The sequence below is a fragment of the Aphelocoma coerulescens genome, chromosome 20, assembly GCF_041296385.1.
Source record: "Aphelocoma coerulescens isolate FSJ_1873_10779 chromosome 20, UR_Acoe_1.0, whole genome shotgun sequence".
Taxonomy (NCBI): Eukaryota; Metazoa; Chordata; class Aves; order Passeriformes; family Corvidae; genus Aphelocoma; species Aphelocoma coerulescens.
In genome coordinates, this window is record NC_091033.1 from 11,097,864 (window position 1) to 11,113,832 (window position 15,969).

The following is a 15,969-nucleotide window of genomic DNA, read 5'->3' on the forward strand; positions in this document are numbered from 1 at the left end:
AGGCTGATGAGCTGGAAGAGGGAAAATCAGCACCACAGGGATTACTGTACAGATTGGAAGGAACAGTATGGCAGATAAAAGAAAATTCCTTTATTTGTAGATTTATATAAGCATAATATGAAGTTAGTAATCCTACTGCAGTTGCTTAAGTTAGTATCTAGGAATATCTGTAAGGAAGAGCAAATAACTTAATCTAAACTCATATCTTCCTCTTCATCTTTCTTGTCCTTAGAGTCTCCTTCCTTTTGGTCTGATTTGACACTGTTCTGCATGGCTTTGGCAAAGGCTTCTACATCTAGAAGTTAAAAATGCAAGTTATTGCAGTTCCTGGGCTGGAGCTCATTGTCCACACAAGGTTAAAACTTCATTACTTAGAAAGCAGACAGTTGCTTTAGTATGAATTAGCAGGGAGGAAAATTTTAAATAGTAATACAGATCCAGATCTCTCTGACACAGGATTTTATGCACTTTCACTGTGCACAGGCATCCTAAGACCAGAATTCCTGCAGTAATGGGAGGGATGCTAAAAGCTCATTATGGAAAAGGGAAACCCCCCTCTCCCAGAGCTGGCCCTGACTGTTCACTGATTTCAGATGAACCATTAAAGACTCCCACAAGAAAGGCATTCCTGAACAAGGTGACTGTGACACCTCCAGAGTCCTTTGAATCTCTAGCAGGAAAACAAGGCCAACACATCTCTGCAGAACCCCAACTTCTCTGCACATCACACCTCACTCTGTGTCTGCTGGGAACACCTGTAGCATCTGCCCTTTCCTTGTAAACATCAGTGCAAGAGTCATCTTTGGAGAGTCAGAGAGAAGCTGATCCTTACACCCCACACTCAGTGGTTGTGTGCAGTGCCAACACCCCCACCAACCCCCTCCATCCTGCTCCCACCAACAACAGCACTCACCGCCTTTATTTGCTGCATCTACTGCCTCTGCAGGTAGCCCAAACTGGCTCATGAGTGGGCCCAGCTGTCCTGAAGCTAAGGCAGCACTGAACATGCTCAAAGCCTGTGAATTGGAGTCAACAGCATCAGAAGAAAGTTTGCATCAGATTCCTGCAGCAGTAACCCCAGGAGGAGTGCAGTCCTGTCAGGGCAGGGCTTGGGAACAGATATGCAATAAAATAATCACCAATTAAATGTCCCTCACTTCCTTTTGTCTGCATGGAAGTTGCTACAGTTCAATCTAAATCATTTAAGCAACTGAAATTTTGCAAATTGACAAATTTCAATCAGTTCTGTAAGACACCAGCTTTTATCACACAGTGTCCTGGAATTAGACTGGTGTTTCAAGGGATGTAATGCAATAACCATGAGCATCACTTCCCTTCAGTCACATGAAATTACCTTTAAGGAGCCACTTGTTGAAAGGGCATAATGAATCTGCTACTGCTCCTGTCATTTGCCACAGAGCATTTATAGTGAAGAGAAAGGTAAAGCCCAGCTCCAAAAGAAAAAGTAAAAATCATTCCCATCTGCCCTTGAGTGACTGCAGGAAAGAAGAGCTGGTGCTCCATTAAACCATGTCCCTCCTCCCTTCTACTTGTACTGAGCAACTTCCCACTTTGAACAGTGCCAGAAACCTGGAAAAGCAGGGCAAGGTGAATCAGGAGGATGGAGAAGGGGGAAGGAGAAGTGCACTTCCCCCCAGAGCCAGGCATCTACCTGCTGGAACTGAGGAGACGTCAGGGTGTTCTGGATCTCTTCCGCAGTCTGCGGCAGGGATTCCCCTGAGGGAAGGTAAGGCATCAATCGCTCCTGAACTTCAGCGTTGGCCAGGATGGGAGCCATGATCTCGGGAGTCAGAACAGCTGCCAGATCCACTAGGAGAAAACAAAGGGTTGACCATTAAACTACACCCAAAACCCCATGTTTTTGTCATGTAAATCAAATTATCTAGCCAGGGTCTGAGTATTAAAACTTATTAGCACACTGCCACCATCTTTTCTTCCTCTCAGTTTTGGAGTGAGAATAAGTCTCCTGAAGCAGCCAAGAACAGCACTGAAATTAAAAAAACAACCAAAAAACAGGAACAAAAAAAATTAAGAGACCTTTCAAACCAATGCGGAACAGGACAGGACAGTAAAACAGCTCCAAAGGACTCCTGGATCCAACAGCTGCCTGGCCAGAACACTGTTACCTTGCTGTCCTCCTGCTCCAGATGGCACATTCATAGTAGCTAAAATGTTCTGAAGGTCACTCAATTGAATGGGCTGGGTTGGGCTTGTGGCTGAGCTGGTTCCATTACCCGAACTGGGAACGGGGCTGGGACTGGTCACGGAGGCAGCCGCAGGAACAGACGGGGCAGGCGTTACACGGGTGGAAGAAGTCGTGGAAGATGGAGTCACTGCAGCCGACTGGCTGCGAGAGCTGGGCAAGATAATTAGGATAATTAATTCCCTGCAAAAACCTCTTGTATTCTGAAAAGCTTCTTTTCAAACCCTTCCAATATGAAAAACTCCTACCTCATTTTAGAGAGGTAATAAGCAGCCTTGATTCCCCCCATACTCCCCATTCAATAAGCCATGATTCCTCCCACAGAAGTGGCAAGTTCACATTACAAAAGCCCTGCAGGCCCAGGGCACACAAGGCCTCCTACCTTGATGATGAGCTGCTGGTCGGGGGTCCCCCACTCCCGAGCAGACTGGCCAGCCCAGGCCCCGTCAGCGCGCCCAGCCCACCTTCCATAAACATAAAAGAAGAACAGGTTTAGACATTTATTTCTTCAGGTTTTCTGCACCTCTCTTCTCTGGAGAGGCTGCTCTTGTACCTGAAAGGTTTTATTTGCTAAAATAGAGGAAGGGGTGAAAAAGCCCAACCCACCCTCCCATGTCCTTCTGTAAATTAACAGAATCTTGTTTTCTGATCTTGCATCCCCATTAGAGAGCTGAACATCTCAGAAATGACTCAATTTCTAGGTGTACACAAGGATGAAGTTACTTCGGTTTGTGCCATACGTACATCATTGCATCACAGCCCTCTCTTCTCATCTGCTATCCCAAAAATCCAACTTTTCTATGGACTTTAAAGCCAAGGCCCCCAGCAGAAGATCCCAGAGGCGTCTTTGAGTTGCCACCACTCTCTACCCACAGACCAGGGGTTTGCAGCTTCAAACCTAACGCAAAGATGCAGCAACAGAATCAGCCAAGCTCTTAAACACTTCACAGGCAAAGGAAGGACAGCTCCACGCACCAAGTGCTCCCAGGGGAGCAGCCAGCAGGAAACCAACACCCCTATGCCAAAGAAACCAGAATCAGCCTCCTTCATCACACATCCAAACTACCAAGGACTTATTGCAGGGTCAAGAACCTCAGCTGGGAAAAGGCCTGGCTGCTGGGCCTCCCGGAGTTGTCAGTGACTCGACTGTCCCTCCACAACTCCTTTGAGCCACAGCAGCCAAAGGCTCCACTTATCAAACGCCCCCCATCAGTGGTTCCTTGCACCACACCTGATTATACGCACAAAGCACCTGCATTTCTCACCCACCTTTGGGAGCATCTGGGAACAGAGGACAGAACAACAGCACTCTGTGAGCAAACCCATGGCCAACTGCAGCTGCAGACCATGCAGGTCAGTCCCTCCTTGTACAGGAACAATCCCATGGAACCAACACTTCCTGTCACTCATCCCACAGCTTCCCCTACAGCAGGCACGGAAGGTGAAGCTCACCTGGCTGCACCACACACTGCTCTGCTCCATTTCATGGTAGAAGTGACCCAGGAGCAAGAGAGCTCCTTTGGAGCTCTGCAGAGCCCCAAGAGATGCAAACCAGATGTGAAGAAGACAACACTCCCAGGGGAAATGATCCCCAGGAATTCACCACAACCACTGTTTGCAGAGGCAAGCAGATGGTTCTCTTTCTGTTACATGTCAGTTTCACTTATGGCTGGATGTAAACGCAAAGAAAGAAGAATTGCTGAGGAGAAGTGTTGAGAAAAGGAGAACAGTCTCAGGATTAGGTGAAGCTTCAAGAGGAAGATCATTTCCAAACACATCCTAGAAGGCCAGAACCTTCCAGCACTAACATGAGATTTGCATCTGAATATCCCACCAATAAGACTTGCATCTGAAGTGAAAAAGACACCAGCCAGATCCACAAAAATGGACTTCTGAGCTTAAGCACAGAACCTGAGTCACTGCCATCTGTGTTCCTTTGCCTACTTCCACTCAAGGGTCTGACCTCTCAGAAAATGCTCCTGGAGCACAGACAGCATTGAGAACAGACCACAGCAGGGACTCCAACACACCCCTCAGCCCCTTCAGCAACCAGTGATTCCAGCTCTCCCCAGGGCTGCCCAGGAGAGACATCCCTGCCCTCAGCCTTGCTCCTCTGACTGGGGAGTGTTGTGGGGTGGGACCACTCCAACCTTCTTCTTGAACTCTTTTTACTTTGCACACAAATATTCACTGAATCAGAGACAACACAAGCAACCCCACAGCCTGGTAACCAGCACATTCACCAGGAACAAATCACTGGTTTTCAGCCCCTGCTCCAGTGAATATTTAGGAGGAAGAAAAGGAGTAGAAAAACACAAGGGGAAAAAAAAGCAGAAGATTCAGTGCAGCAAGGAGCAGAACCAAGGTTCCTTGCAGATCAAGCCCTGAGATGAGTGCTGTGTAGAATCTGGTACCCTTTTTCTGTCCCTGAGCTCATCTCTGAGGCAGGGCCTTGCCTTCTCACATGAAAGAAGCGCTATTGAGATCAATAGCACTACTTGAAAATATTGTCAGGTAAGATTTAACCTGGCAGGAGAAAATACCATTTTGGCATAAAGATATTAAAGCATTTTACCAAGTCCTCCTAAGCCCGTTGGTCCGATCAGCTGCATGAGCTGGTTATGGCTCATGTTTCCAAGAAGGCTTTGCAAGCCACCCTCACCTAAAAACAAAAACATTCTGAAACACAACATATTCACATAGTTTTTTTCACAGCACTCCGGCTCAAACAGCAGGAGATTAATTGGCATCACATTCTGTATGGAAAAACAGTTTCAAGTGTTTACTGATTCATGATCTTCATAAAAGATAAATGTAACTTGGCTTCATAGAGAGAGGTAAGACTCCAGAGAATCTACTGGAAACAAAGAGATTTCTCCTGGCAGTCTTAACTTTCTGCCTACACCTATTTTAACAGCACAGTTTATTCTGCTAAAAGCACATTTACGCTTCTGTATCAACATTGTCCCCAGCTCACCCTCCACAGCCATCAGGGATTTCTTCCTAGGGAACTCTAGGGGCTTATTCTAGACATAAATTAAAAAAAAAAAAAAAGCCTCTGACGTGAAGAAGCAGAGAATGGACTGTACCTCCTAGCGCTGAGAGCTCGTGGCCTCCACTGGCATTCCCACCCAGTGCCCCTGGCATGGGGGGATTGTTGAGATACTCATTCACCTTACGGCAGTGCTCCTCATCCTTGTCTGTCTTTGGCTCCTGCAAGAGAAGTGCTCTTGGTATGAGTCATACTAGGGGTATTTTGATCCAAGACCTTTGTCATTGGCTTCCCACAAACCTGCATCCAGAAGAAGAGTCGTTTTGATCCTGCCTTGAACTTCAATACATACACACGGCCCGTGGTGCACTGCGGGACTCTCTTGAACTCACAGTCATCAGGAAAAATAATCAAATCCTGGAAAGTGTGTCAGAAGAAACAAATGTTTGAGAAAATACATCAATACTCCTTTTCACCTACCCTCTACCCTCCTCCACAAGCTTTCTTCCATCTGCTCCTCACTGCAGAGAGGACGTGGAAGTGGCAAGTCTGTCAGTGACATTCTCACCCTAATTTGTCCTGGAGGAGCTCTTTCCACAGCGCCAGCAGATCAGAACATGACACAACACCTCAGCACTGAAACACAAGCTCATACTCACATCCTCCACATTGCCCGAAGTCCTGTCCTTCCAGCAGAAGTGAATGAGGGAATCATCGGTTTGCTGGATGTAAACAAGGCCTTTTCTCTTGTCTGGAGTTACAGTGCTGCCTTTCAAGGACATCTTCCCTGCCCGAAATTCCACCAGGTATTTGCTGGAGGAGCCACGAGAGCCTGGCACCAGGCTTGGAAATAATGCACCTGAAGACATCCTGGAAAGAGAGAGAGCAGCAGGTGTGATGAGAAACCTTCCCACATCAAACCTTCCCAATATCAAATTTCAGCTTTTACCAGGTGGCTTCACAAAAGCAATCTGTCCCACTGCCAGCAGAATTCCAGGGTGATTCAACTGAGCTAAAGCGGAACCCTGGATGAAGACAGGCGGCTCTACAGCCTTCCACTAATAAAGTAAAGCCTGTGTGCTGAGGCACTTGAAAATGAAGCCAATGTCCCCCGGCGCTTCCTTCTTCAGTTCGAACCGTGGCACAGAGCAGGAAGTCCTGCTGTACCTTCAGACTGCGGCTCCAGCAGCCCCGCAGAGCCCCGCAGAGCCCCGCAGAGCCCCGCAGAGCCCCGCAGAGCCCCGCAGGCTGCCCCGTGCTCGACTGACTCTCACGGTGACCCCCCGGCCCTCGGCTCCCGCAGTGACCGACCCGCGGGCCTGGCGGCGATGGCGGGCCCGGCCGGCCCTGTGGGACAGTGCGGCTGTTCCCGGGGTGGCGCTGGGCTCACAGCGCAGCCAGCCCCGGCCCCGCCGCTGGGCAACAACCGGAGCGGAGCCGGGACGGGGGGAAGGGGGGGGGGCCTGCGGGCCGGCCCGGGCACCCCCCGCCCGCCCAGAGGCCGCGATCTTCTGCCGGGCCCCCCGAGGCCGCCGTGCCGCCTTCCCCCCCGGTTTCCCCCGGAAGGAGACCCCCAGCCCGGCCGCCGCTGGGCGAGGGGTCCCGGGGGTGCCGCGGCGGCTCCCGACCGGTACCTTCAGCCTCCTCCTCCTCCGCCGCCGCCGCCGCCTCAGCTCTTCCTGCCCCGCGCGCCGGAACCCCGCCCCGCGCGGGGCGCGCGCGGCCGCGGCTCCGCGCGATTGGCTGGCGCGGCTGTCAATCAAAGGGGGCGGTGCGAGGCGCCCCTGCTGTGTCACGGAACATGGCGGCGCCCCTCCCCCCCAACCCCTCATGACCCCCTCACCCTCATCCCAGCCCTCAGCCCCTGCTCCATCCTCAGCCAAGTACAGCCCAGGGCCAGCGCGCCTCCAACAACGCTTTTATTCCCGGCACAGGCAGGGAATGGTTACAAAAACTCAATCCTTCCACGGAGGCGGGCCGGGCCCATGCCCAAAGCCCGGGTCGCCTCACAGTATTTCAGTATTGCTTTCCTGACCCAAATCCCAGGTGTTTCCAAGGGGCCGGCGGTGTATTCCCAACAGGAGGAGCAGCTATGGGAAAGAGTCTTGGGTTTGTTTTTAAAGCAGTTTTCGGTGAAAAATTTACTGGGAAATTATTTTTAATTATTAAACAAGAATAAATACTTCTCATTAGTTCTCTTCTCTCTGGGTGATCTAGGACAAATTATTCCTGTCATTAATCCAGGTGACAAGAACTCTATAAATGCTGGATGTGTGAAAAGCTGCTCCCCATTTACAACAGGATGTCACATCCAAGACACAAATGCTGTACAAAGACAACTTTCACGTTTATAACATTTTTTACCAGAAGCCCACTCTCTCGCACAGGGCCTCTCCACCGTCACACCAACGTGAGGTCTCAGTGCTGGGAGCACTCCCAAGGCTGCTCCCGATGCCAATTCCCAGCCAGTGCAGGTTTCCAGCCCAGCACCGCTGGCAGCGCACGGCCCTCGCTGTCCTGCACCCCAACCACCCCACGTACTGCAGGAAAAAGGTGCTGAGGAACAGAGTCCTCCATGGCTGGACACCTCCACCCAGGGCTGGAGGCGTCCAAAGCTCCAATTTAAACCATCTTTGTCCAGTGAACATCACGATAAAATTAAGGGACAGCCCCAGAGCTGGCAGAGCAAAGCCAGAGTCCTCCTCCCCCCCTGCCAGCTGCTCTGTAGGAGTCTCACAAAAATCTCTCTCACCATCCAGAGGCCCAAAGGGTATTTATTAAGTATTTATTATAATTTCTTTCTAGCTGGTTTCTCTATGTAGCTGTATTAACATATACTAACACAGTTATCTTATATACAGTGTTTAATCAAGTTATAAAAGTGACATTCTTTCAAAAGGTGCAAAGTTATTAATGTTTTGACACGTAAACTACTGAGGCGAGATCTGCATCGAAAATAAAACTTTTGGACTTTGAGAGCATTAGGAATGCCAGGGCTGGCCAAGCAGAGCCGTGTGGGCAGTGCAGGGAAAGGATTCTGAAAGTGTTGCTAATGAAGAACAATAAATTAGAAGAATGGATTTGGAACTAATCTGAAATTTTACTGAAAGCTTTAGACTAAAGGAAGGGGAGAAGAGGGTGAAGATGTACTAATGAAGTGTTTTTACATTGGAAATGTTCCCAGTTTCTTTTTATATCCCATGAAGATTCTATACTGAAGTTTAGATTAAACACGTTGGTACAATCGTTTCATGCTTTCACATAATGACAAGGCTTTAGGTCTTTTAATTTAAATCCTGGCTTAGATAAAAGGGATGCTAACCTGTACACCTCCTCTTAGAAACAGAACATCTGTACAGTTTTTTTTTTTTTCCATTCAGGCAATTTCTATTTATATGCATTGTTTTAAAAACACCACTCCAGCATTAAACATCCTATGTAGTTTAAGCAAGTTTTAAACTCCCACTGGTCTAATATGTGATTCCTTTCAATCCTCACCTAACAAAATATTCCCTATGGCACGTGCAGCAAGTTTGCAAAGGGGGGTTACACTGCCTGACACTGTCATTAAAGCTCAGGTTTTTATCAAAACTATTTTTATGCTGTTCCATGTGGATCAACACTGTCTTTACAGAAGTGTCTGTGCCCCTACTAGGAACAAACACAACCCCAACTGTGCCACTACGTCCAGCTCAAGTTCTGAGGACTTCCATCAACACAAGGTACAAATTTTGGCAACAGAATCAAGTTGCCATGAACAAGATTCAGATTATGTCCTTCCTTACTGCTTTGAAGTTTTACAGCTTCTCTTATTTTTCCAATGAAGACAACGAAATTTCCCCCAAATTTAATCTAATTGTTGTACACATGACTTGATAGAAGAATTTCTCTACGAATATGTTAATTTTCCTTTGCTGTTTAATCCTGTGGCTGAGAAACACTTCAAAAATCTACTTTCTGGATGAAATCCCAGATGTTTTGGACATTAAACAGACCAGTTCTTTCTTGAACTCCTCACGTTGCTGGCACTTAACAGCAACAATTTCTAAATTACTGTAAACTTCACAGCAGCACAGCCGCTCTCCATTTTCGCCTGGTTACTCAATTAAAAACTTTCATAAAAGAAGCAGCAACATTAGGATCAGTTTTGATTACTGGACCTAATTTTTCAAGCCTCTCTCCCCACCCTGCCCCCCGAAGTGTACCACTTGAAAGAAAATGAATGCATCAGTTCAGTAATTGATTATTTCCAGTATTATATGGCTTTGATGGTTTGATATGGAACAAAAAAAAAAAAACCATCCCACTTTTTGACATCACGTGCTCACAGGAAACTTGTAATAGGTATAACTCTGCCAAAGCTTTAAATTGATTCTGCTTTTTCACAACATACAAAACAGACATGACCTAATAATGAGAAACATGCAAACCAAAACTTCCCCAAAACATGAACCTGTGTGGATACACACACAGAAGTGCTTCCAAAGGAAAGTTTAGTCTAGAAGCATTCACAGTGCCAAAGCTGCCAAAGGTAGTGCAGAAGAGTTAAGCCTCCAAGTGGTAGCAAGCAATATATTGTACATTGTAACCACCTCGACATTCCTGCTATTGCTTCCGAAGCTCCTCCTATGGTAAGAACAGCATTTGACCTCAGAAAAAGCACATTTCGGGTGTGCCCTTCCCTTCTCCTAAGGTATGCTCTATGGGATTCATCACAGGTATACAGTTTAATGCTCACAGTGTCCCAAAGTTGTGAAGACTCTGTAACAGACAACTACAGTGTGAGAGGCTCGGGCTGGGTTTTGTGTCCCAAGTCTCTCAGTTATGGAATTGTTGAGAAGGGGGCCGAGAGCTCCCATCTCCAGGGAGTGCTACATACAGTACGGGGAGTGTGACAGGACTGTGTTTGATCCTGTTGGTACCATGTTGGCTTTTCATCCCTGCTCCGAGTGCCAAAAACTTCAGCTTCTTCACTATTGTACTAAGTAACAAGGATATTATCTCTATTTTATTTATCTTATGTAGTTTTCAAGGATGTTATGTGCTCTACGGATACAGCGTATCCTCCTGCCAGAGAAACTAGGGGAGGAAATGGAGAACCAAAGGTCCCTCTGAAAATTAGTGAAAACTTGATGATTCCAGGTGCAGCTTTATGGAATGAGCGCAACAGTATTTAAATATTTGGCAATCCAACATTAGTGATAATTAAATCATTGATTGTTGACTGATAGAATTTCTGTTAAAATTTACTTAGAAAAGCTGGTTTTTGCTATCAACAAAACCAGAGTAACTGGCTTGGAATGAAATCTAGTAACTAGATGTCCGGATGAGATGAGCAATTAGTTCTGGAATCTCAATATATGTCTGGACAGTCTGAGAAATTTCTATCAAAATAGCCACCTGAGTACAGCCAATCTGGAGTCCCAGTGTATGGGTTAGTGCCTTGATGAAACCATCTGTAACACAAAAAAGAAGAGAAACAATAAAAGAAAAAAGCAAACAGAGTGAACAGTTATTAAAAGGGAAAAAAAATCCCAACATTGCTTCCTTCACAAAACGTTCTAAAAATACACTGGTATTTCTTATCAAAAAAAATTCTCAGGAAATATTCTGAACATGAAAAACATTGAACTTCCTACACAATTATCACCACCTTGTAGAGCACCTTTTTTTTTTAGCATGAAGTCAAGGAGTACAGAATGGATTTTAAAATTGCTGTCCTATTCAAAGTAAAAATAACATCGATACTCTATATACATTAATTTTTACTTTAAAAGGATGCTAAATCAGTTACACTGTCATTTTTGGAAATTTGCCCCAAGAAGAAACAGTTTCTGTTCTATGGAGCTATGCCCTGCCAAGAACATCAACAGCTGCTCGCTTTTTAATCACATTGACCAAAAACAATTTTATATTCTCTGGAAGAGATTTTTCAAGGCATTAACTGGAATTAATCTGTAGCTGCTCCTCCAGGCTTTGGGAAAAGAATGCCTTCTCTTCTGAATTTCATAAAATCATGGAGCATCCCAAAGTTCTTGCCTTTGAAGGAGGCAACTGCAGCGACTGGCCATGAGCACACACTTGACTGCCCAGCACTAGCAGCTGTGAAAAGCACCCTGTGGGAGCAGCAGCCAAATCACACATCTCTCCCTGATGCACTCTGTGACTCAGAAATCACTTGAATATGCAATCAAAAAAGCAATTTCTGAAGTATCCAAGCAAAAAAATACAAAGAGTGTGAAAATAAAAGGCCCTAGAGGGCCACAATGTCTTGCTCAACTACCAAAAGCTGGACAGGAATTGGTTAAAGGAGAGATGACAGTTAACATTTTATTAATTCTAAAAAAAAATCCAGCATTACCACAGTATTTAATTATGACAGGTTTCAGCATTTATTATTAGATAATTTGTCCAGGACAGACTTATCAGCAATTTTGGCTTCGAGCTACATATTTAATTGTTGACCCAGCAATGCTTTCAGTGACACTACAAATTGTGCTGTCATGGAAGCAATCAGACACGTGCTGTCCTGAATAAAAACAATTCAAGCAGAGTATCCAGCTATTCCAAGCTTCAACAAATTCCCTCTTCCTTGCCCCTTACCGTGTGTGCCACTCCACCTCGTCTTTCGCACGCTCCTTGCGAGCAGCTCTTTGTTTCTCTTCTAGTCTCTCCTTCTCTTTGCTTGCCACATCTAATCAATGTTTCAAGAGAAATTGATTACTTAGCAAAACAAAAACAAAAATGCAGAAAACACAGGAAGGACAAGAGAAATAAAATAGAGCTCATTTAAGCACAAGAAATCATTTCCTGTACACAGTCTCAGGCAACAAAAACCTCAAACTCATTTCAGAAAAGTTGCTGCTACAAACACAGAGCTGAAACTGAAATGTTAGTGTTTTATCTCTCAGAAACTCTGTACTGAGACAGCAGGAACAAACTCAGATTAGACATGAGAGTGATTTTTTTCAGGATTTGGCCATGTGTTTCCTCTGACAAACAGCAGAGCACGTCTGCTCACCACATGTCTCTCCAGACAAACTCCAGAGCAAGTGGAGCATGTCTGCAGCTCCTCCCAAGCTAACAAACATGCAAACACACCATAGCACAGGATAGCAGCCCTGGGATCCACCTGGGATGCATCTGCTCTCCCAGGCTTTACTGGGAGAAAACAGACATCATACACCGTTCAAAAGTATGTTCATTGCACAGGATGAAAAAGAGTTAAGGCTGCTCTGGGAACGAGAAACTGAGAGCAGTGTTTCCTGCATCGACCTCCCTTCAGCCATCCCTCCCAAACCCTACTCATGTGCCAGTACTTCCTGCAGCAAACACACACCCATGTTCCCGTTCTCCATGTTCCTGATATCCGGACGGAGCCGGCAGTCCGTGGGAGCCAATATCGCTTCCATGCCCTTTTCCAGCTCATTGAGACTCACAGCAAAACTGGTGAAATTGTACATCTGAAAAGCAAATTAAAGAGAACACACAAGTTATTCCAGCAAAGCAGTGCTAGGTTCCCTACAATGAACAACACTTCCAAGAGAAACTGCTGAGTCAAAGCTTCTCCCACTGGCTGCCCCAAAGGCAAGGTTAGGTTCATACAACACCAGCTGGATTTTTTGTTGGAGGGAAGGAACAAGAAAGGGCAGATGGGGATAGAATCACAGCTTTCATTTTTTAAGCAGCCTTTACTTGGGAGGATTAAGACAGATTTTCTACCATATTGATATTTAACATCATGATTTTTAGGAAAAAGCAAAACAAAATAAAACCACCCACACCTAAAAGACCAAAAAGTCTCGTTGAAACAATGGAAATTAATATCCAGCTGCCCAGTTACTGCAGGCTGTGGCAGCCTATCTTGGAACAGCAGGGCCAGCAGAAGGGAATGTGTATCCATATTTTAGCCACTCTCAGTGCAAAGATCTCCCAGACAGGTTAACCTAAGTGCCCAGATTCTCAGTTGCACTCAGAGCATGCATTCCTTGTGCCAGCTCAGGCACAGCAGGGCTGCTTTCACCACGGGACTGAAGCAGAGCTTCTTGGAGTGTAATTTCAGTGCTGCAGCAAGAACTGCCAGAGCCTGGCCCTATGCCAAGGAGTGACACTGCAACAAGGTTCCCTGGACCATTACTCATGCTCCCCTGGATAAGTCACCAGCAAGAGCAAGGCACAGGCTGATTGGAACAGTTACCTGTGATGAGTTTGGTGGCCTACAATTTATTCTCCAAAGCAATTTACTGCCTGGTATAAACTGCACCGTATCTTGAACCTCTGGCATATCATCAGCCTCATCATTTTCAGATTTAATATCTTCTTCACTCTGAAACAGAGATAACATTTGGCAGAGGAAGAAAGGAACATTGGATGGTTTCATCTAGAATTCTGCAGTGACTGTTGAAGAATCTGTTCACATTTGAGACACTGAACACTCCTGTACTTCTGCTTCACCCCTCCTGTTTGCTTTTCCTCACTCTGTATACAGTCCCTCTCATTTTTATGTCTTGCTCCTGATACCCCCAGATAGTCTCCTAACACTTAAATAAAACTTCAATATCTGTTCAAAAAAAACCTCAGCAACAGTAATAACAGTAATTAATGTCTTTCAGAAGTGTTTTCTCCAGCTGCCCCTTCTATCCTATGCCATAGCTTAATTTCACCTCACATGACCATTATTTCTTCAGGTGCAAATGAGCCAAGACTGAAATTTAAACCAGTTTCCAAGTTAGTTCTTAAGTCATAAATAGGGCACACCTGTTTTTGGGTATTGCTTCATCATTTGCAAAACATTCGGATGTGTGGTTAAAAAAAGACAGGCCCTCGTTTCAGTCTGATTTCCTATGATCCAGACTCCAATCACAATTATCACTGCCAGTTTTCTCACTGAGAAGACTGTGTCCCTACGTTTATGAATACAGTGTCTTTCCTTCAAAGTTCCTTTGTTACCAGCTGCACTGCTGTGCTGCACATATAAAAATCCAATGTTTGGGAGGCTGCTCTCAGAATCTGAGAGAATCTGACTGCTGCAGGATGCAGACGGCTGCATTGTGGAACTTTAGAGGATTTCACCATGAGAACCCATTTAAAACCACAACAACCAGAAGGGAAGTTTGAGGCAATAACATCCTGGAGTGACACTAACAGTTTTCCTCACTCACCCCCTTTCTATTTTCTTTCTGCCCTCTCTGACATGGGTCATTTGTTTGAATCAAAAATACCCTACTAGGTTAAACAGGGCCTGTTTCATACACTAGAAAACAGCTCCATATGGTTAAGAGTCTAATTTCAATAATTTGGTTTGAGTATTCATTATTTTAAAAGACACTTCTAGGCTACTTTCCATGTCAACATCTGGTTTACTGTTAGACAGTTCCCCATCTAAATATAGTCTCAACAGGAAGGAAGGAAGGAAAGAAAGAAAGAATTGATTTTCTTAAGATGAACAGAATCTTATTATTTTTAAAAAAAGTCAAAATATAAGCTTGTACCATGATGGAATACAGAGCAAAAAGCAAGGCCTGTTGTTGCTCTAGATTCTTCTGATGTGAATACTTTTAAAGTTTGAGCCTCTTAACATCAAGAGATTAGCTTCTGTTTAACTTTTCATTTTCAATGAGTAACTGTTGATACCAGGAAACCCAAAGTCCTCTGCTGCACCATACAGTATTTCCCATTTTCTATATGACACTGAGGATTTGACAGCAACTTACCTGACACTGCTTTCATGTGAAGCATGTTTCCAGACCTCTTTGTTGTAAAGATTTTCTACATCATGAATTCTGAAAAGCTGCATCACCAAAAAGGGTATCTGACTTAAACAAAATGATTATTCTTTTTCCTGCCCAAATCCTAGTACTTTTATGGCTGGAGTTGGCAGTAGGGCCACCTTCCTCATTCAAAGACTGGACAACATCAGCTTGGGGGTTGATATTTGATGACTGACTAATCTCTAGCAGACACCATTCCTCTGAGCTCCCTTCCATGCCAGCAGCTCACACTACAGCCTGCAAAGCTCCAAGTGCCAAGTGCCTTCTCCCTGCCCCATCCAACCCCTACCAAATGACAAGTTTTAACCCTTCATTCACCTAAATAAGAGGTTTTGATTTCATTTCTGACATTTCAGTATCTTTTCTCCCTAAAGAATCCTTCACCTTACCGACTTCTTCTTCTGCTCACCACCTCTCTTCTCACTCTTTTTGTAGGTCTCATATGTGGTGGGATCAGTGCACCACAAACATTCTGTCCACTTGCCATAGATCACACACAGCTTCTTCCTGCTGCAGAGAAAGCAAAGGACACTGAGCTCTTCCTTCTTACTGAGCTTTCTAAGCCTAGCCCTGCAGATTCTGATCTATATTAAATACCCAGCTTCCTACTTCACCACATTTTATGTTTCTATTTGCAGATTCCACAGAATCACAGAATGGGTGACTCTTAGAAAACACAGATGTTTGATAAGGCAAAGAAAAGGTTTCAGCTCATTCCAGCCCTCCAGAACAGATCCTCATGACAGTCACATGCTTTTGCCACTGTTAAATGAATGTGGGTACATCAAAGCCAATTATAATACAGAGACTCAGAGTCACAAAACAGGTTTGGGTTAATTAAAAACTTCTAACAACCACATTCTCATTATTTTAAACTGAAGACTGGAATTATGACTGTACAACAGTAAATCAGTTGCAACTACTCTGCATTTTCCCTTTATTTCCAAAAGCTGGACTGGAGAGTTTTTCTAATAATGCTTGAA

The 15,969-nt window shown here is 45.2% G+C and overlaps 2 protein-coding genes across 7 annotated transcripts in view; both read right to left on the reverse strand.

Annotated features, from left to right (window-relative positions):
- Nucleotides 1-70: 70 nt before the first annotated feature.
- ADRM1 (ADRM1 26S proteasome ubiquitin receptor) lies at nt 71-6,927 on the reverse strand. 3 transcript variants are annotated; one of them, XM_069034112.1, is made up of 10 exons: nt 6,851-6,927; nt 5,876-6,086; nt 5,517-5,633; nt 5,314-5,437; nt 4,800-4,886; nt 2,607-2,688; nt 2,256-2,377; nt 1,673-1,830; nt 914-1,016; nt 71-295 (listed from the first exon to the last, which is right to left on the reverse strand). In XM_069034112.1, the coding sequence occupies exons 2-10, from the start codon at nt 6,083-6,085 to the stop codon at nt 189-191; spliced, it is 1,110 nt and encodes a 369-aa protein (XP_068890213.1). In that variant the 5' UTR covers nt 6,086; nt 6,851-6,927; the 3' UTR covers nt 71-188. The 3 variants fall into 3 exon arrangements, with proteins under 3 accessions (XP_068890213.1, XP_068890211.1, XP_068890212.1); XM_069034110.1 differs by having other exon boundaries at nt 2,148-2,377; XM_069034111.1 differs by lacking the exon at nt 4,800-4,886 and having other exon boundaries at nt 2,148-2,377.
- A 1,043-nt stretch (nt 6,928-7,970) lies between these two features.
- The window catches only part of OSBPL2 (oxysterol binding protein like 2), a 34,526-nt gene continuing 26,527 nt past the window's right edge, over nt 7,971-15,969 (reverse strand). For all 4 annotated transcript variants that reach the window (XM_069033999.1, XM_069034001.1, XM_069034000.1 and 1 more), the window contains 5 exons: nt 15,376-15,496; nt 13,414-13,542; nt 12,556-12,679; nt 11,820-11,910; nt 7,971-10,672 (listed from right to left, as the gene is read on the reverse strand). In XM_069033999.1, coding sequence (XP_068890100.1) covers nt 10,570-10,672; nt 11,820-11,910; nt 12,556-12,679; nt 13,414-13,542; nt 15,376-15,496 — 568 coding nt within the window. In that variant the 3' untranslated portion in view covers nt 7,971-10,569. The remainder of the gene's footprint in view (nt 10,673-11,819; nt 11,911-12,555; nt 12,680-13,413; nt 13,543-15,375; nt 15,497-15,969) is intronic.